The sequence below is a fragment of the Simochromis diagramma genome, unplaced genomic scaffold (assembly GCF_900408965.1).
Source record: "Simochromis diagramma unplaced genomic scaffold, fSimDia1.1 OVJJ01000387.1, whole genome shotgun sequence".
Taxonomy (NCBI): Eukaryota; Metazoa; Chordata; class Actinopteri; order Cichliformes; family Cichlidae; genus Simochromis; species Simochromis diagramma.
The window spans coordinates 627,893-649,428 of NW_024387152.1; the positions used below are offsets into that span (position 1 = coordinate 627,893).

General features: G+C 40.3%; 1 protein-coding gene across 3 annotated transcripts in view; it reads right to left on the reverse strand.

The window, feature by feature from the left end:
• cacna2d3a (calcium channel, voltage-dependent, alpha 2/delta subunit 3a) overlaps nt 1-21,536 on the reverse strand; it is a 117,278-nt gene that overhangs the window by 40,648 nt on the left and 55,094 nt on the right. For all 3 annotated transcript variants that reach the window (XM_040047584.1, XM_040047582.1, XM_040047583.1), the window contains exons 6-11: nt 17,148-17,279; nt 16,029-16,240; nt 14,960-15,034; nt 10,990-11,079; nt 10,257-10,370; nt 4,051-4,129 (exon numbers count right to left, since the gene is read on the reverse strand). In XM_040047584.1, coding sequence (XP_039903518.1) covers nt 4,051-4,129; nt 10,257-10,370; nt 10,990-11,079; nt 14,960-15,034; nt 16,029-16,240; nt 17,148-17,279 — 702 coding nt within the window. The remainder of the gene's footprint in view (nt 1-4,050; nt 4,130-10,256; nt 10,371-10,989; nt 11,080-14,959; nt 15,035-16,028; nt 16,241-17,147; nt 17,280-21,536) is intronic.

Genomic DNA, 21,536 nt, shown 5'->3' on the forward strand with positions numbered 1-21,536 from the left:
AACTTGGTTAAATGTATGACTAACTTTTAAAGTATCCTCCGCAAACTATTCAAGCAAGACCCAACCATCGTGGGTTTTTAATGTATATGTATATGCATGTGTATCTAAATGTAAGACCAAAAATATCTCAGCTAAACTACAAGCGATTCCATCTCCCATAATGGCAATGCCATCGTTATGATACTAATGTGTATGTGAAGGAGGAAATATACTGTTATCTCAGGAGGAGGTTCAGAAAAAGCGAGAGGAAGAGAGTCAGCATTGCAGTCAGACAGAGACAGAGGCGCCATGAATAAAGGAAAAGAAAAAGCCCACCACATTTTCACCCAGCTGTAAAAACAGCAAACTGCCTCCATCACTGTTGGGCATTCAAGTAGAAAATCATAGTCGGAGGAAATAGATTTTGGGGTCATCTTTCCCGGCAACAACTTTGACTCCACAGGGAGAAAGGACCTGAAGTCTAGACACAACACACAGATCTGTGATAGACGTGGCGCATCAACCCAGCCCAAATATCTGATAATATGCACCATTAATTATAAGCTAATCTTAAAACTACATCTATAGAAAAGCCCAAAATAGAATAATTAACTAAAAATAAAGTCTATTATTGACAAAAAGTGCTGATATCACATAACTGCTGTAATCAGTATGTTAACAGAGACGACTCAGAACTTGACCTGGAAGTGAACCTTTACGGGCCTTTTTTATCCTCAGAGGCATTTGGAGCTATTATTCCACCAGACGGTGCAATGAGAACACACACATACAGACGCATATCACACACAAAGACACTGTCTAGTCTAACTGCATCGTTCATCACAGCAGTGAGTCGAGAATTACTGCTCCCTCTCGAAGGCTGAGGGCGTCCTTCGAGCTGAGCCATCAGGGCCAGGTGCCAGGGGAAGAAAAATGAAGGCTCCCAACTTTCAGTGGATGGTACCCATGTTGTACATACAATACAGCCTCAGCAAGGTGCGGACAGGTTGAGGGCATCAATATATTTTTACATGACCTTGGTCTGGGTCATATGTAGCAAATAAGATCCAGTAAGGTGTCCTGATAATGGATGAGGTGGAAGTGAAAAATGTATCATCGTGTAAGGAAGCGCTGTCTTGGTGCACAGTTGTAAAAGTATTTTACAACAAAACTGTAAGTTTTTTGCTTATTAGGAGAGAGCTCGTCGGAGGAAATAGATGTTGGGGTCATCTTTCCCGGCAACAACTTTGACTCCACAGGGAGAAAGGACCTGAAGTCTAGACACAACACACAGATCTGTGATAGACGTGGCGCACCAACCCAGCCGGTAAAATAATCTAGGTGACTTAAAGAATACTTAGAAATGTTGCCTTGCTTCCTGTTAAAATGCCCTTTAAAAAAGTACTGATTACCTGCAGAAATATACCACATTTAAGAATACTCAAAAGACACTAGAGGAAAACTCCTCCTGCACTGGTTGCAACAAGGCAAGAACTGATGTAGCGTTTAAATCTGAATACAATTAAGATGTTAAATTGCACGTGTAATAAACAATTTATAAAGGGGTGTTGATTAGCTTTGATACACATTTTGGCAAATAATTGCTAAGAACATCTGAAACGACACTAAAGTTACTTGTAGACAAAACTGCGATTTGTAGTGAGAATATGGAGCAGATAGAAGTAACCCCAGAGAGGAGGCGGAGGTATGCAGGTACGAAAGGAGAGTCAGTAGGAAAAAGACAGAATACATGTGTGAATGAGGTCGAAGGAAATGTGAAGACGCAACGAGTAGAGGTAGCGAAAGGGGACGAGTTTAAATAATATCGACCGTCCAACAAACTGCACACGAGAACACGGTGAAGGCAGGGTGTGGTAGTTATTTAACAATAAGAGTATTTTTTTTCTTTAAAAAAGTGTTGCCTGATATATCAGACATATATCACCATATGAAACATAAACAGATTTCCCTAATATCTTCTATGTGTGGTTGTTTATTTACTCATTTACGTCCGACTCAGCTCAGATCAGCCGGTTATTTTGCTTGTGCGCATCCAAACAGGTGGTGTGTTAACAGGGAAGTTGCACAGTTAGTGAACAAACTATCCAACATCAACACTCGTAACATGATTGAAAAGTGTTTCTCCCAAATCTTCTTTACTTTTTACATTTTCACAGATCAGCCATTATAAATACCAACAGATCAACAATAAGTTACTATAATACTGGCCCACTAATAAACAGGCCAATTAGAGGTCGATCGCTAAAAGAGTTACTAGTTGTGTTCAAAATGTGCTTTTAGCCATTCTTTCTTATAAGAAGTTGAAAATGTATTTGTTGATATACAAGTAAAGTGAAATGGTTGTTATTGGTTTGTTGTCACTTTTATTGTACTTAGGATGTGACAACACATTAACCAGTGGGATTGACCAACCACTGCAACAGCCCTATGGAGTCAAAAATGTATCTCCCACAACTGGATAAATAATACCTTTGACCTTTACGCACTCACCGCCAACCAAACGTATTCCTAGTATTTCAGGTGCAGTAGTAGCACGGTGGCACGGTGGTTAGCACTGTTGCAAGAAGGTCCTGAGTTCAATTCCACCATCAGCCCGGGGTCTTTCTGTGTGGAGTTTGTCTGTTCTCCCTGTGTTCACTTGGTACTCCGGGTTACTCCGGCTTCCTCCCAAAGACATGCACTTTGTGGGGATAGATAGAACAATCTAAATTGCCCATAGGTGTGAATGGTTGTCTGTCCCTGTGTGTTAGCCCTGCGACAGACTGGCGCCCTGTCCAGGGTGGACCCTGCCTCTCGCCCTAGCTGGGATAGGCTGCAGCGCCCCCCGCGACCCTGATAAGCGGAAGGATGGATGGATAGTAAATATACAGTAAATGCTGAGAGTTAGTGAAAACATCTAACATTATTTTACCGATACTTGCACCAGTTCTATCCCAAACAAATTCCTCTGGGGTTACATCAGAGCCATCCAGCATAAAAATCTGCCAAATCAAACATGCGGCGCCACCCGCTCTGGCGACTCCTCGTGAATAAGGAAGCAGCCAAAAGTAGCTTTACTTGCACTGTGACACTCATAGCATTTCCAGTCCTGCTAATATTCTGGGCCATGCAGAGTTTTTGACAGAAGACTGTTCTGCATCATTTCTGCGGGATGGAGAGAATGTCACAGTCATCCCCCTGAATCATCATCAGTCACACACATTAACATCCGTACTATAGCATTACACACACACACATACACAAGTCTAAACAAACAATGTTTTCAGCAACCAAACAGGTCTCATGTGTACATCACATTGCTTGCAACAGCCTTGGGGCAACATGTGCATTCCCTGGTGCGTGCGCACACGAGCGCACACGAGCGCACACAAGCGCACAGCCAAACAAGAATACTCACAGACGTCTGTGAGTCTCTTTTGTCTCAGGTTTTATCATCACTAATATCCTCAAAGTCACTGGATGGGTTCTCTGATATCACGTCCAAGCAACACTGTGGATGTTCTTGTATCACACATATACGCTCACACACACACACACACACACACACACACACACACACACACACACACACACACACACACACACTTAACACCCTTTGTGTGACCTGTGGCTTGCCTGTCTTATCTGCTGGAGCCTGAGGAAATGGAGCCAGACTGTCTCTGTCAGCCACCTCCCAGCTAAATATAGATCCTGGAGGAAAGTGCTCTACGCATTAAGACAACCATGACCACACAGAAAGCTGCTCGAAAGTGGCGCATCACTATGATTCATTTGGACTTTAAGCTCAAAGAAGAAGTAATATGACACATCTGGCCTGTGCAACTGGAACCCGTTGCCTCCTGTCGCATACACCTGCTTATGCTGACGAGTGCCGACAAACTCATCTGTGCTAGTGTATGTATGCACACAGACACATGTGCCAAAAACTCCAAACAAATCCTGAGCTGCATAATGTAATACTTTTCCTCCAGCTGACAGTGACACGCTGCACCTTTACCCCACCAAAACAGATCATAGGGAGAGAGAAAGTACCGTCTTTGAAGAGCCCACCTTTGTTAGCGCACGCCATCCATTTTAGATTTTCTGCGAAGGCTGATTCTCGACCAATCAGGTAAGGAAATATACGGACCTGGGGAAAGAAAAGCAGATAGCTCCCATCATTCATTTTAATCATATTTGATAGGGGCCGCCATGGTACCATTCAGAAGATAACACCGTCAAAGCCTGGCAAAAGACTCATTCTTTCTCATTTAGTGATTACCAAGTCCTTTCTCCTAGTTGATGCTTCCTGAAAGTTTATTGTGTTACCTTTAAATTTAAAGGTTCAGTTCCAGCTATTTTTTTTATTTATTCAAGAACCGAAAAATCAAGGATGAGCAAATGCAGGCGAGTGTTTTGAAAATCTGCAATTACAGTGATTACAAAAGATAAAACGCAAATTTTAATTTGAAAAAGCTTTATGTGCTCAGTACGGAGAATCTTCTTTACTCTTATGTGCCAAACCCATGTTTTTCCTGGCTCATTGGCTCCAGCAGCAGGTGAATTTGGCAGGTGCATGTATGAGAGTGTTAAGAGATTTGTTGCCAGATTGGACCAGATGCAAGCCTCTGGGGGCACAGCTGCTGTGCCTATTGCATATGCATTTTCCACTGACTCCCTTAACCCCGACAGCATGTTTCTGTTTGTGTGTGTACATGTACTGTGTGTACTGCATATGAATGCACATGAGTGCGTAGACCTCTCAGAGTTTTAAACATGTATTTGATACAATTTTGGAACTCAGAAAGTCTGAAAATTGCATAAATTTATGCAAAAATATCATTTATGTATAGATGCAATTGACTTTTCCTGGAATATGTATGCACTGCATTCTCTATTACACTGTTTTTAACTAAAAAAGTCTTTAAAATTAATACGTAAATTTACCACCTTGACCATGGACAGTTCTAAATAGATTTTTTCCAGATAATGTCAGTCTGTTGATAACAGTAATATGTTTCACTTGTTACGACTGGGGTCATAATCATGTGTGAATTTGAGTGTCCAGGTGCTCCTCCGTGGTTGGTGCATCCAGGGTGGATGGCTCGCACCGATTGGCTGAGGACCGGGAGGCAGCGGATAAGAAGCGACCGCCGGGGACCGCCACGTCATTCATCCTCGGCCCAACCCAACCGGCAGTCCGTTCACTGTGTCACTATATTATGTTAATGTAAGAGCATGTAGGGGTGGACCGCCTTTTTGTTTGATCAGTTTTCTCCTGTTTTTTGTTAGGCAGGGAGGAAAGTGATTGTCGTTTGGTTTGGTTCTTTTGAGTAGGTAAGTTGTGCTTATTCCTGAGATAGCCTACCTTTTGTTTGTTGTTTTGGCCTTGGGTTCACCCTGAAGTTATGATATGCTCCCTTCCTTTGTTTAACTGCACTTATTGTAAATAAATCACTGTCACAAAATATTAAGTGTGTGACGTGCTGCTTGGGGTTGGACGGGGATGGATCACCCTTTATGTTGTGGTCTGGCTGCACCTAGACGGGCCATAACATAATTGGGGGCTCGTTCCGTCTCTTTTCTCGCTTGTTGGTGAGTTGGGTTGGCGTGTCTTCTTCTGGTTGGCAGTTTTATTTTTTTGTGTGGGGGGTGTGTGAGAATGGATTTTCACTTGAAGATTTTGTGGAGGCACCTTCATGGGAAAAAAATCCATTCTGAATAAGCATAGTTGTTTCATTTTTTAAGCACCGCTCATTATCTAGACCACAATAATCCTCTATTCATCAAACTTCAGCCATTTGACTGACACTACCAAAGTGTTAGGAAAACACAACACAGCTGTTATAATCGGAACAACGCCATGTAAGACTTTGATGAAGACGTGTCATGTAAGCTTTTCTTTGTGTGATTATGTGTTTACTTCACTGAAAGCCAAACCGCAACAGACTGGTGATATGGATGTAATTTCAGTTAGTACATGTATGAATATTTTACATATTTAGCATTTAACTTAATAACTGATTCTGTCCTCCAGAACATTCACACGTTTTTTGAAAGAGTAAGTAAAGCAAGCAAAGTGTTTTGATGTTTCTGTTCAGTACTTAACAAAGTCTAAGACCTGCCAAAGTGCTACTTTGAAAAAAACTGGCTAACTTTACATATAGATCAACTTGATGATTTAACCTGAATCCAAATTTGCAACAAAGACAGACATGCAAACAGAAATGGTTTGCATACGGCCAGTATTCAGTGAGCCTACATGTGTCTGTGCAGAAGATATTTGGTCAAAGAAGCTTTTCTGTTTGCAGTCTGTGTGGGCACTGCTCTTCTATTTTAATTCCGATACAGGATCTAACAAGCTTCATCAGCAAGTCTTACAGATCGATTCACAGGCTTCTCCAAGGAATTCGTTTTTCCGGTCTAGTATTAGTTTTCAACTTGCAATGAGTATGTCTCACAATTCAAATTGTGAGGCTGAGACACACTGAGACTGACACATGAGTGCTCATGGTATCACCAGTCTAGGTCACGAGAGAGCCTAAGGATTGTCCTTTCTAGGCTGTAGTGCTGAGTAATCTCCACTCTCCAGGCAGTTACGCTGAACCAACTAGGAAAACGAGGCACAATGTTGGCAAATGCAGGGTGATGTTGCCTTGTGATGCACTGCCAAACGGTGACAGATAAGGTATAGGCAGTGCACAAAGACAACTCAAAAGCTAGCACGGTCATTGTTGTGTGTAGGACAGCATATCAGTGTGTATATCATTTATACATGTGGCTCTCTGTGCAGCATCTTTCAATAGGCAGGGATGTCTTGTTTCCGCCTCTCAAGGAGTTTCTACAGCTATGTCTACGGCCACACTACAAGCTCCCACATTCAGTGCAGCCCTTTGCATCCAGTGGAAGTCTAATACCAAATCATCTGATTCACTGCGCCTGACTTTTCAGTATATTGAAAAGGAAATAAGAGCAAAGGATACAAGACTGTGACGCACTAATTAAAAACAAAAACAACAAAAAAACTAATCTTGAAATGATTACAATACGTCATTGGATGCAATATAGTGCTATCAGCCTAGAGCAATATCAGCAAATACAAATTAATGGAATTTGTGCAGTCGGGCAGTCAACTCTTTTTTTTAAGCGCATGTACACAGTGTTCAACTTTAATTGGCATTAATCTGTTCCAGCTTGGAACACCGTATTCAGTTTACATAATACACTGATGGCACATCCCAGGTTTCTGTCCCTGAGGGCCGTTCACCTGCCAAACAATTTGATCACAAATTAGCTGTCTGGGGATTTTACAACTCAGCAGGCTACAGGCTCAGGTAATAGATAGAGTTTGGCAACACTACAGACAGAAAATTGTCAGTGTTTTAAGTCAAGGGACTCGTGATTGTTCTAATCAATGCCATCGGCTTTTTTCCTCATTTTTTGAAAGGCACTTCAAACAACGCTGAGATTTCCCTTTCACAGCCCTGTATGGTCACAGGAAGTGCTGCAATGTGTTTAAAAGATTTTATTTGCTAGGAGAGTAGATAAGCATGTGTACGAGAGGGTATGTAAAGAGCATGTCGGTGTTTTGTATGGTTACGCTCATCCTACAGGTGTGGTTATGTGAATATTTGTGTGATGCTGGTTTTAGTAAGTCTTTAGTAAGTTATGTTTTGCTTCCAAAATGTGAAGGAAAAATAAGCCAACGTTTGAACATTAAGAGAAAATCACTTTGAAAATAATCGCTGCTGTAACAGGAAGAAATGTTGTAGACTTTTTATCAGGGCTGTTATTTTCTTATGGTAATCCACCCTTTATGATCTTTTTGTGTGACACATGCTGTCTGAATACAGACATTTATCATGTTTTTAGCATTCACATTTGCCAAAGCCTGTTTGTATAGTTGGTGCGATTCTCAACAGTGGTGAAGCTCTAAGATGGGTTGGAAGGAATCCATTAAAAAAACAGCAGTGGTGGGTGGAGGTGGGAGATTGGGGGTGGGGGGGCAGACTGAGGAGAGTGACAGAGACTGAAGACTTCTATTATCAGTGGGGCTTCTTCTAAATGGAACTATCTAGCAGCCTTGTCCCCTCTGCTCACTGATGTTCAGCCTTGAGCTGTCGGGGGGGAGAGCTTTCGGCAGTTTTAATACAGACTGTACCAGACATGCAGAAACACAATGTGCAAGTGTGGCACTAATAGTAACTAGAAAGCATCCATAATGATACACAGAAACATCTACTCAGAGTCAGTGTTAAAAATGACTAAAAATATGTCTTAACTGCCTAATGTCAAAGGCCTCTCCTCTCAACCTCAAAGCATTTAGGATTTACCTGAGGTAAAGGAACTGTTTGTGTCCTTTGGAGTCATATTCACTTTTACAGTATGTGTACTGTATATAGTGTGTGATAACAGTGAATGTGTACTATTGCATTTGATACTTCTATCATTGACCTGTTAAGCTTCAAACGTTTTCCTTTAGAGAGAAAAGACCTTAGAATAACCCTTTTTTGTCTCCTCCTCCATCTTTTCTGCCCTTCGGTTGCATTTCGTGACAGATCAGAAAGCACCACAGCAACACTGCAGGACAGCAGCAAAAGTGTGTTGTCTTTCCAACGGGGCCATGCACCGTTACTTCAAAAAGATCCCATACTGGATCCACTCAATGCCCTCTGCTTGTCAAAAAGATTTACTGCACAAACAGAAAACCACGCAGAAACTGTGATCTTAGTGGTCTTTTTAGACAGATTTACCAAGACACTGAACATTTCTCAAGCAACTGTATTTCTAATTTAGTTATTTCACTAGCTGGGCCCACGTCCTCATTTTAGGTTTGACAGCGTTTTAGTAGGTAAATGCTTTGACATGAATTGAGCTGCGGTGTGGGGAAGGCCTCGAAGGGGACTGGCGACGGCTCCCAGGCCTGGCAGATCCCCGTGTGCTACATAGAAATGAAGAAGTTAGAAGACTGAGAACAAGGAGGGAGGGAGGGTGGGCACGTAAACGAGAATGAACAGCTTGCAGAACTGGAGGAACCTCTGTAGATGACAACCGGAAGGAGCGTGTTTGGAGGCTTCCTGCTCCTGAAATTCCCATACATAATCTCCAAAATAATTTGGCATAATTAGAAGTCATTGCCCGACCCTGTAGAACAGTGCTCTTCTCATCCTTTCTGTTGATTTATGTACACTACATTGCCAATTCACTCACCCATCTAAATGACTGAATTCAGGTGTTCCAGTCACTTCCATTGCTGCAGATAAATAAGATCAAGCAGGCATCCAGACTGCTTCTACAAATATTTGTGAAAGTCGTTCTCAGGAGGTCAGTGAATTCCAGGGCGGTACCGTGATAGGATGTCACCTGTTGTGAAATGTCCTCTACACTAAATATTACACAATCAGCTGTTAGTGGTATTATAACAAAGTAGAAACGATAGGGAACAACAGCAACTCAGCCATGAAGTGTTGGACCATGTAAACTGCTGACGTGCATAGTGTGCAGAGGTCGGCAACTTTCTAAAGAGTCAATCACTACAGACCTCCAAACTTCAAATTAGATGTTGTGCGGAGTGACGGATCACACTTACAGAGAGACGGTACTTGTCTGACCTCATTGAGCCAAGTGTAACGTTTGGTAGAGGCGGGATTATGATGCGGGGTTCAGCCTCTTAGCTCCAGTCAAAGTAAATCTTAGTGCTTCAGCAAACCAAAACATTTTGAACAATTTCATGCTCCTAACTTTGTGGGAACAATTCGTGAGTTTGCTGTATGAGAACTTGGCCTGCAGAAGAGTCCTGACATCTTTAGGATGAATTGAGTGCAAGCCTCAAAAGTTCTCGAGGAAATCTTGTGGAAAATCTTCCTAGAATAGTTGAAGCTGCTGTAGCTGAAGCTGTTATGGGATAATATATCATATTTAACCGTATGGATTAAGAATGGGATGTCAGTCAAGTTCATATGGATGTGAAGGCAGACGAGCAAATATGTCTGGCAGTACAGTGCACTTGAAAGCACATTAGATCTCAGGGGTTCCTTTTAACGTTGGGTCAGAAAGACTTGTGCTCTTCTCAACAGTGCGTTTAAGAAGTCATTCATAGCCACATGAGGGATTAGCCCACCTCTCTCCACTTCTCATCAAACACTGGTATACATGGTTACATGCTCATGACGTTGTGACCAAAGTATAATGGGAAACTGAGATGAGTTGCCCCGACTGTCTTGGAACATATTTGCAGAATAATGTGATGTGTGTGCTTGTGTGTTCTGATACACTACCTTCCTCTCTGGCCAGTTATACTTGGCAAAGATGGCATCGTATGTATCCACTGCCCCATCTGTCACCAACATAATAGCCTGGCTACACTCACTGCCCCTCCCAGTCTCGTTGAACTAGACATCGGGAGACAGACAGACAGAGAAAGACAAAGAAGGAGAAAAACAGAGGGTTACTACGTGATGATCAAAGAACAAAAAGCTCTCATCCAGTCAAATGTAAATGTAACCACTCATTCATTAACACACAGTTCTTCCACTTCCTTCCCATTAGAGCTTATAATGTATCATCACAAGACTCTCCATGGACGCTAACTGTGTTGTAACAGTGAGTTAATGGAATTATAATAGCACGCCTTCAATACGCATGCATGAACGCAAGGTAGAAGGGCTACTGTGAGATAAAATTACAGCGAGGCGTCATTATGCAGCATGTCAGTGTCATTTCATTACACTTTAAAAGATACATGCTGTTGAAATACGGATATTTCGATTGTGTGTCTTTGTCTTTGTCCGGATGACTGTTTGATTAATTACATGTCCATAATTAGGAAATGTCAGATCAGTAACCTGAGTCATCGAATGCCTTGTTTACTTGGATTTTGCATGAATCAGTTGATTTAGCTATTAATTACAACCCTAATTAATTTTATGCATAAAACTGATGTGTATGCGTGTTTGAAGAGTGCGTCTGTGTGCGTGTATGACCGCGATCGTGCATGAGTGCGTTACTTACGTCACTGAGGAGATTGAAAGCCTCAGTCAGAGCTATATCCAACATCCCGATGCCTTGAGCAAACAGCTTGTCGAGGTGTTCCCGGAAATGCTGGGGAAAAGGTTTTGAGAACATTACAATCTCGCTGAAAAAAGCAGAGAACTAAAGTGACAAAACCACAAAAGGTGACAGAATTATAGGTCTTTATGAAGAAAAAACAAAGGCAGAGGCAAGAGAGAACTACAAAAGCAGGGGAACAAGATGCAGAGTTATTACTTTTCACTATCCTAGAAAATATTTTACTGAATTTGGTTTGCCATCATTTATGTGTGAAGAGTTTGCATCAATGGTCTAATGGGCTCTTCAATTCAGTCCTGAGCCAGTTTATCTGGCAAACTCCCCCCTTATACTGAAGTGAAATCTCACATACTGACTGAAAAAACCATAACGACCAGTTTCCCTTCTCTTGCTTTTAGCTCAACGTCATTTATTGCACCGGGTATGTGCGTATACATGAGTTTGTGTGTGTGCGCATCTGCTCACAGGCATGATTGCGTTACAAAGGATACATTATTTCTCCAGCAATTCATGGTGAGTTTAATGTTTTCAGCAACTGAACAGGTCTCATGTGCACATCTCATTACTTGTAACAGCCTTGGGGTAACAAATACATGGTGCACGCATGCACGCACACACACACACACACACACACACACACACACACACACACACACACACACACACACACACACACACACACACACACACACAGTCCCCATTATCCAGTATAATCTATTTATAGATATTTAGATCCTGTAATTGGCATTTTGAACACTTCCTACTGAGATTTGCTAAATCCAGCAACTTTATAAAACCAATTCTCCATCCTGACCCTTTTACATATATCAGTTTTACCATTGGTAATAGAGGCATGATAAGCCATGAATGCAATCAGGTTTCATGATTTAGAAACAGACTAAACCTACACCCCCTGCTCCCTTTTTCTACCACTATCGCCATCTTTTCCTGTCTTTTGTTCCTTACCCATGGGAGGACCAAAGTCTCTTGGTACACAGTGGGGGGGTCATAAGAAACATAAGGCCATTTCAGAGCTTTGCCCTCTTGGGAGCAAGCACACACACCCACACACACACATATAATGCAAGTGCAATGTACAGATAAATGTGTACACAAAACCAACTTCTGCTGTTTCAACCGGCAAAAAGATAAGCTATCCATGGATGTGGATAAAAAAGGCTGTACCCTGGAGCATAGCAAACTTTACCTATTGCTTGCAAGTGTGCTTGTGAGCTAAGATTGAAGTGATTTTTCTCAGCACAGCGGGCCATGTTCAATTCCTGGCACAGCAGTGTACTAAAGTGGCAGATTGAAAATGTGTGTGTCAGTGTGAATGCAATGCTTAATGTTCCCAACCTTTTGTCTGCACCAAAAGGCTCAGAAATGTGCATTGCACATCAAACTTCTTCAATCCTTCAGACACCTTTGATTCTTAAAAGCGATCGTATCAGTGAAATGAAAGAAGCCAGGGTACAAGGACATTTTAATGATTAACCAAAATATCTCAAATTGCAGCTTGCTAAGCCAAAGCTTTTGATTGCTATGATAAGTTATTTAACTCAACGTGAGGACAGATGCAAATCCGATACCTGCACAAAACAGGGGCGTTGTTGAACAGAGAAGAGCAATGCGTGAAGAAGCGAGTCAAACAGGTCTGTTTCAGAAATAAATCAACAGGCGCTGCGCTGCTCAAAGCAATAGTTTGAAAGTTTTCTCTTACTAAACACAAGAAAAAAACATCTCTGCTCACAAGAGTCATTTAAATCCTAAGTTCAGTCTGTTTCAGATAACAAACAATCAGTGCTTCAGATTCCAGCGTGAGTCAAACATGTTTCTATTTGTACAAAGTCCAAAACAGAACACGTTAGAGATCATCTCTTTAAAATATCTCTTTAGAGTAAAACTACTGCACACGCGAATGACAACAAGACATGAATGACCTCCACATATTTACACACCTGTTGACATGCATATGGACAAATAAATACTATTAATGTAGTCATATTCATGTGTGTCACATGAAAACTTAATGTGGGTTTTTGCCCCAACATTTCACGTTGGGCGTGAAAAAACATATTTTCGAACGTCAGATCAGTATGTTTAAATCTCCAGCGTGACGACTACTTCTTGCCCTCAGCTGAAACAGAAGACATTAGCCTTATCTACTGCTGCAGACTGCCTTCCCCTCTCAGCTGGCTGACTCAGGCAACATTAAACTACATTCTGAAATTAAACACACAGTGCTAATCCATATGCATAAGTGTACACTCACTACAAAGTAAACTAACTTAAACAAACCCACTACTTTCATGTAGTGCATGGAAGGCAGTCAGTGTATTTGCTAGAAAACAGCTGTGTCAAAAGACTTTGAGAATGTAAGAATAGAGGTTAGCTGAATTTTTGAAACGAACCTTTAACGGTTTTAGCAGAGACCAGATTTTTGATGCAGACTATGCTGCATAAATCAGGGTCTCAGAGATGACGAGGGGAATCATGCCTCAATAACAACAGGAACTGCACCATGTTGACATTATTATGCAAACATAATGCACTCCAATGAATAAACACTGTACTTCTCTAGCACCGGACTCCTTCGCGCTAGTCTTACTACACCAATCTGATTAGCACATCACATACATAGCCTTAAGCAAGCCCATGGTCATTGTAAGTTTATGTTAAATTTACAGTTAGGGTGCAGTTCTCATATTCTAGCTGTGCTCAAGTTCAGAGCATATTTATAAGACAGAGACCATTTCAGGTAACTTTGTAATTATGAATCTGAATAAGGAAAACTTGCATGTGAATTTTCTCAGAGGTCCACTGTTGGACCTCTCCTAACATGAACACGCTCCTTTTTGCTACGACTGGGAATCGAGAAATGGTTCTTGTAAGTAACCAGTATTTAAAATCCTTGGAGTTGTTAGTCTGCCTGCCTATCAGTTCCACTTGCACTTGTGCTATAATCAGCTGTCCGTTTGTGTTCTAGAGGAGGAAAATAGTGGCGCAGTCTACAACATGGATATGGACATTACTTTTATTTTTATTGCACAAAAGAACAAGAGCAAATTGGTTTGCAAGCTGCATCCAGGACAGAAACAACTGCAATATACTGCTAACATAACTTAGCTCTTTGCAAGCACTTGCACCCACAGCTAGCATGCTAACACTAAGCTAGCCAAGAACCCAGAGAGGCGCTAAAGCTGAGCGAATACAGACGCCTTCCCAGCAGCCGACCCTGAACTTCAACAGGTAATAAACTGATGAGCCTCAGTTTCGACCTTTTCATGGTTCTACATTAGAATCATTTTAAAGTATGTGTGCTGGTTGTCATCTTTGTTTTGTGTTGTCGGCTTTTTGTTCATACCTAAATAATATGATGGTATTAGTAATACATTACTTTTTTTGAGTAAGTACCCCAACACTGATCACAATAAAGAAGGGAAAGCTCTCTCCACAATACACAAACGTTAGAGCACACGGTATACAATTCATTTGCATGAATGTAATGTCTGTAAAATGCTGGTCAGAGATAGTGGTGACTCTCAAAGCGGAGCAATAAGAATGAGAATGAGAATCGATAAGAGCTCAATAAGGAATCAAATAGATAAGTGATATTGATAATTCCTATTGCTACCATCTCTTGCTCGGATTATAGAATATTTCCTATCGTTAGGACACACAAACGTCACCTCAAGGCTAAAGTCCCCTTGACTCTAAAATTGCACTGAGCAAATTATAAGTGTAACTTCCAGCAGCTGAACTAAGAAATGACTGGAATAGTTGTTTTGGCCCTAAAGAAAAAATACTAAAAGTCTCAGTCTATTTAGAAAGCGTTACACTTAAATCCTCAAACCAGGCTGGTGTAATTATGGACTCGGACCTGAATGTGTCTGTAACATTAGGAGATACTTACATCTTTATTGGTGACATCTGCTTGGACCAGAGTTCCATTCAGGCACGGTTCCACGTAGTGCAATTCCTCATTGTACTGGAGAATTACACAGGTACAAAAGTATTAATGTTCATTACTTTGAACCCAGCATTCAAAAAGAGCTGTTTAATCTACCATGAAAAAAGCAGTGTGAAGATGCTCAAAACTTTACTCATCTGGGTGAAAACTGCACATTACACTGCACAGAATATATAAACTCTTATGCCATGATACCTGCCTACCATTCAATGCCTTAAAAACAGCTAAAATTAGACTAAGAAAGGCAGTGATAGTGCATTCTTCCAAAGCAAGTAACTTTGCCCTTTTCAGTTTATGTGCATATGTGTGTGTGAATATGTTTCTTTTAGTTTTACTTCTTTGGATGTGTAGACATTTTGCCCCACATATCCAAATCTCGCTGCATGAGCATACACATAATTTGTTCCACCTCTGCAAATACTTTAGACAAAATAATACTATTTCCATTTTAGAATGTGTGCAACACCGTAAAAGTGACACAGTAATAAATAACAAACAAAAAGAGGAAACACATAAGTCAAAATGACATATCCTTTTAGAGAGAGTCTGGGGAAACAATGTGTTTCTGCCTGATTGTCAAATCCTCTTTTTCTCTATTTTTCAAAAGAAGAGTTTTCAACATGATTAGGATATTAAATGATAATGAAAACTTTGCTCAGTGAGGAAAGCGACTGAAAGTGACTGTGGAAATGTTTTGATGTGAAATCACATCAGACACACACGCACGGTCATACACACACTTGCAGAGTTGCATCACGCTGAAATACGATAACAATATTTTAGGTGCCTGAGGCTGGATCCAATCACAACTGCCTCTTTTGCATTTTAAATCTCCATTCAGCTGACTGTTAATTGGTTGTGAGCATGACAGCAGAGAAAGTTGATTCGTTCCAGCATTTCCTCTGATCTGAGAAGGAAAAGATGTGGGTCTCTGGGGTTTTTTTGTTTGTTTTTGTGAATACATTTGTGCACCTATCCGAGTCTAACAATGTTCTCGACTGTGCAGACTTACAGCGATGATGTTAAAAAAATCGTCATCTCCAAGAGTGTCCAGTATGGAGGAAACCGTCTGCCTGGCGATAGTCAGTCTCAGGCCTTTCATGCTGCCACTTACATCCACCAGGATCACCACGTCCTTTGGAGAGGTGGCAGCCTGGATGTACCATTTCCGGTTTCGACAGTCAAAAGCAATAACTCCATGCTCATCTGGCTTCCATTTGATTCCTTTAAGAATGCCACAAATCAAATAGATGCACAAAGAGATGCTAAAGTACTGGAGTACTAAGAAAAATAAAGTTACGCATCTAAGCTAAGTGATAAAAAAAGGTGGGCCAAGAAGTCATTTCTTTAAGCAACCTTTGGGATTTTGTACCAAAACATACTCTTTCTCTATCACAGTTGAATTTATCGTTGCTTTAAAAATACGTTTGCCCTTACAGTATCCTGCTATGTAGAAATTATTTTATATTAAAACATCTTTAACTTATGTTGCACAATTGGCAGACCCTTTAGCACCTTAGTGCAGAGTGACTGTTCTGACTAAAAATACACAGAACACACTGCAGGGTATTTTCATGTTTTGTTTTGGGCTTTTTTCCAGTTGACAGAAAATATGATTTGATGGGTTATTTAAATAGAATTGATTAATGCAGTAATGACTTTGGGGGAACTGATGCTTACAGCGGACAGCTGAGGTATGATAACCGTGTAAAATTCAACAGGTAACACTGAACATTTAAAATTTTCTTTTTTTAAATTTACAGTTAAAAAAGTAAAAAGTTAAGAAAACAGAAAAGTAAAACACTTTCTGTGAATTTCATCATATTCAATGCTAAATATAACATCTATCCCCCCTTTTTGATAATGCTTCTCCTATAAAAATATTTACGCCACCTCACCTGTGTCAAATGTTTTTATATTTTTTTCTTATTTTCTTTACACAGAGTCTAATCTCGGCAAACTTCCACTGTTCTACATTTCTACTCCCCTCTATCTCATTGCTAACCTTCATTCTCCTGCTGTCAGTTACTGAAGATTCCCATTTCTGCTTCATAAAGACGACTACTTAATTACAAAAACACAGACAGTCATCCCCAGATCACATCCATCCTTACAACAAACACACACTTACCTGGGTACTGCCTGAAAAAGCCTTTGGCACTGCCAAAGTACTGCCATATGAGCGATGGGTCTCTCTCAAAGTTATCCACAAACACTTTGTTCAAGGCCTCAGACCAGTACACTCCATTGACAATGGCGGAGTCTGAGTGAGAAAAATGGAGAGGCAGACAAACATTGAAGGGAGGAAAAAAGTTTTTTTTTAATATACATACACACATATATATACACATATATATATATACACATGTATATATACATGTGTATATATATGTATACACATGTATATATATATATATATATATATATATATATGTATGTATGTATGTATGTATGTATGTGTGTGTGTGTGTATGTGTATATGTCCAGGAGGTTGCAGCATATATTCTCTGATGCCAGCTCAGTCAGTCATATCATATCACACGCTGCACGTCCACAGGCTGCTACCAGGCATTATTCATTTCAGAGAGATTCAAGAAAAGGAGTTAGCAGAAAAACAGAGTAAAAAATGAGAGAAGAGAAACAATATTAAAAGGATGAAAAAGAGGCAGAATAGAGGAGACTGTTGAATTTTAACCCATAAAAAGTACAATAATTATATATATTCAGTAAAAAGAAAGTACACCTCTTTTCAAGTTTTATGTAGCAGGACATTAAAAAACTCCTAGCAGGTCTTACAAGAAAGGTGAGTACAACCACAGATGAACAGCAAAATGCTATTATTTATTTAACAAAAAGTCCAAATGTAGAAGCAGTGTGTAAAAACTGAAGTAAACTCCCTAATTCTGTAGAGCCACGGTCAGCAGGCGTAACTCAAATGAATTGTTTTCTGTCTGACTTTCTCACATTGTTGTGGAGGAAGTTTGTCCCACTCCTCTTTACAACATTGCTTCAGTTCATTAAGATTTGTAGGCAATGGTTCTTGCACAGCTCTTTTAAGGTCCCACTAGAGCATTTCAGTGAAGCTGAATACTCGACTTTGACTTGTCACCTCTTTTCTTTTTTCAGTCTGTTGTAGATTTGCTGCGCTTGTGATGACTGTCCTGGTGCGTGACCCAGTTTCAGCCAAGCTTTAATTATCAGACAGGCAGCAACACTTTAGTATAGAGTGTTTATATTTTAGTATGACCTTGATACACAGGAGTTCATGGCTGACTCAATGACTGCAAAGTGCCCAGTTTCTGTGACTGCAAAAAAAGGGCCAAAGCTTAACTTCTCTGTCGCCCTGTTTTACAGCTGGTGTGAGATGTTTATGTTGACATGCTGTGTTTGACACTTGTCTGAACATTGTTCCAGACGTCTTGTGGTCTGTTCAGATGCACACTGCCCATCTAAGCTGGGCTGCAATGTTCTTTTCAGAGAGAAGAGGCTTTCTCCTGGCAGCCCTTCAAAACAACTCACTCTTTTTCTGTCCATTCTGTCTCTAACTTTAACGTTTAACACGCTAACTGATGCCTGCAGAGTCTGAGGGGTGTTTTGCGGTTTTTCTGAACATTGAACGACCTGACCTTGGGGTGAATTTGCCTGGACCTCCACTCCTGGGAAAACTGCCTTCAACATTTTCCACTTGTGAATAAGCTTTCTCGTAGTAGAATGATGGATTTAATATTTTTTGGAAATGGTCTTATAACCCTTTTCAGGCTGATGGGGAGCATTCAGCATTGCTGATGACTTTCCTTTTTGGCATTATGTTAACACAACCCTGAATGCTCTGGAAATTTCAAAATACAAGTTTACATTTTTGCAACACATTTAGATTCATCTATAAGCTGCCACAGCCTCTGCTTTATAGAGGTGCTCACACTTGGTAGTCAAATGCATCTGATTAGCCTCACTTGGCTGCTCCTCTTAATTCCTATGGACATAGTGAGGGTATACTTAGTCTTTCACACACTGCTCCTCAATCTTTGTCTTAATATTTGTTAAATAAATAATGACATGGTGTAATATGTCCTGTTTTGCAGTTATTCTGAGGTTGCTGGGGACCAGATGATTTTAATGTTATGTTGATGAGTAAAACCTTACTGCTATTATTTAACATTTATCTTTTCAAAATAACTTTTTTTTTAATACATTTGCAGTAATTTACAAACCAGTAGTTACTGCATCCTGAATTTATGCTTACAGTTATAGGCTTAGTGATATCTATTCTATAAATATCATGCTACAATTAAACTCAGCTTGGCAATTAAAACCCCAAAAGCAAAAACGACCAATTTAAGACAACACAAGGGTTACTATATTAGTGCCAATAGATAGACAGACAAACAGAGACAGCTATGAACTTCGAGTAAGCTAAATATTGCACCAAGCTGCCAAAACTGGAAATGTGGGCTTATTCATTGCACATCTTCCACAATAACCATGTGCATCTATGCACTGCATACATTATGTGCAATAGTATTTGCTTATAATTCTATCCAAATGGCAAATCCAATTACTAAACCTTCTTTTCAATTTGCAGACTGAGAGCGTTATGAATGTACTGGTTAGAGACCAGACAGACAAGCTTATTATAGCTGGTTATTACTTGGTTCAGAAGCGGGGCGAGGAAGACGGGAGCAGAAAAGGATGAACAGACAGATAGACACAAGTGTATGGCAGGACAGACACAAAATATACCCTTTAGACTGCAGTAAGAAAGACAGGAAGGCAGATAGAAAGAGCTAGAAAATTACTGGGAGACAGACAGACAAGCACCTAATGGACAAAGAGAAAGAAAAGCAGATAACAGATTCCCCATCATTGTCTACGTTGCCAGCATTGTTCTGCTGTCAACAGTCATGCCAATAAGCCATGATTGAATTATTCTTCTGGAAGCTAGCACACTAAAGCCCTCTCTTGATAGTAAACACCCATCCACCTCTATGAAGTGGAGTTGAGAGGAGGCTGGATTTGATCCAGGCCATATTTACACAACAATAGTCACTTCTGGTGCAGTTTGAGTGTCTATTACAATCTCAGCTCATGATGAGGAAGGAAGTATGGGCTCTACTTCCCCATTAGCTGTCATTTAAATTCATCTCAGCTAATGCACTCCACTTCAGTCTAAGAAGCTGCCACGATCATTACAGCATTGTACACTATATATACACATGTTCATGTGCACAAATATTACTTTTATTATCCTGAATCACACGATTCAGGCTATTTTCATCATTCGTGTTATTAGGTTACGTCCACTGATCAAGGAGGAAAGCTAAATATCACGAGTAAGAAACCATGAAGGGAGAGAATTGGAAAAGCATTTGCTCTGTGTATGTGTGAATATACGTACTGGATTTACATACGTGGACTGTTGTGACCCCCTTTAAATGTGTGCATAGGTTTACTTTTCCATGTCACGTTTCTGTCATTCAGCATCATAAAAATGACTGTGTGAGATATATTTTTGAAAGATGGATGTTTGAAAGTGGCGAGCTCCTTTTGCGATTAATCTCTGGAGAGGGGGAGAGCTCTCTGCTGCCATGGACCTAAACTGCGATTCATCACAGCTCATGCCAAACAATTTACGAAGTACAGAGGCTACAAGCAGCTCTTCAGCAGCATTATGAACAGGTTGAGATGACTGCGACTGACTGTGTGGGGAAAACTGCTTTTTCATCCCAGAACTTTGCTCAGAATCATTATCAGTTTAATATACTGAAGAAAAGATTATTGAAAGATTACCTTCTGATTTTAGTAAGATTGTTAGACTGCCTGCTATAGATTTTTAAAAAGTTCTAAAAACTTGCATTACAATGACCCGAAACACTGCGCAGTGCAATAGCATCAGATGACCCTTCAAACCTTAGATTTGTTACTAAAACTGGCCTTCTTGGATCATTTTTCATCCTCTCAGCTGCACCTGTAGCCCAAACCTGCCCTGATATAGCACCTTGTGTTTTCCAGCACAGGGCTATTTTCTGTCTGAACACCTGCGAGCCCCCTTTCTGTAAGATTGTGATACTTGTAAATAAATAAAATAAAATAAAATATAGTGCTAGCTAGCATCCTGTAACATTAAACATAAAAAGTGCAAATCCTGCATTAAAGACATGCACATGCAATTTTCACAAAATTAAAATTTATTACAATAATGGTTGCAAATGCTTTAAATAATTGTACACATACATTTTCTTACTCTAAGGACATATAAAAGAGACGTAAATGTCTTTTAACAGAAAAGTGAGGCTTGAAATCTTGAAAAGCTCCCTGAAGTTCCAGCTAATTTGCTGAAGTTATTGCTACCCACGAACAAATCTCGCAAAAGTAAAATCTTTAAAGCTGCGTGTGTGTATTAGCTTGTATGAATGTGTGTGTAACTCTACTCATTTGCCTGTGAATCAAATCAAAATTACTTTTGCTCTCGCTGTATCAGCCTACAAGCCTGCCAACCCCAGCTCCTAGCACTTTCATTCAT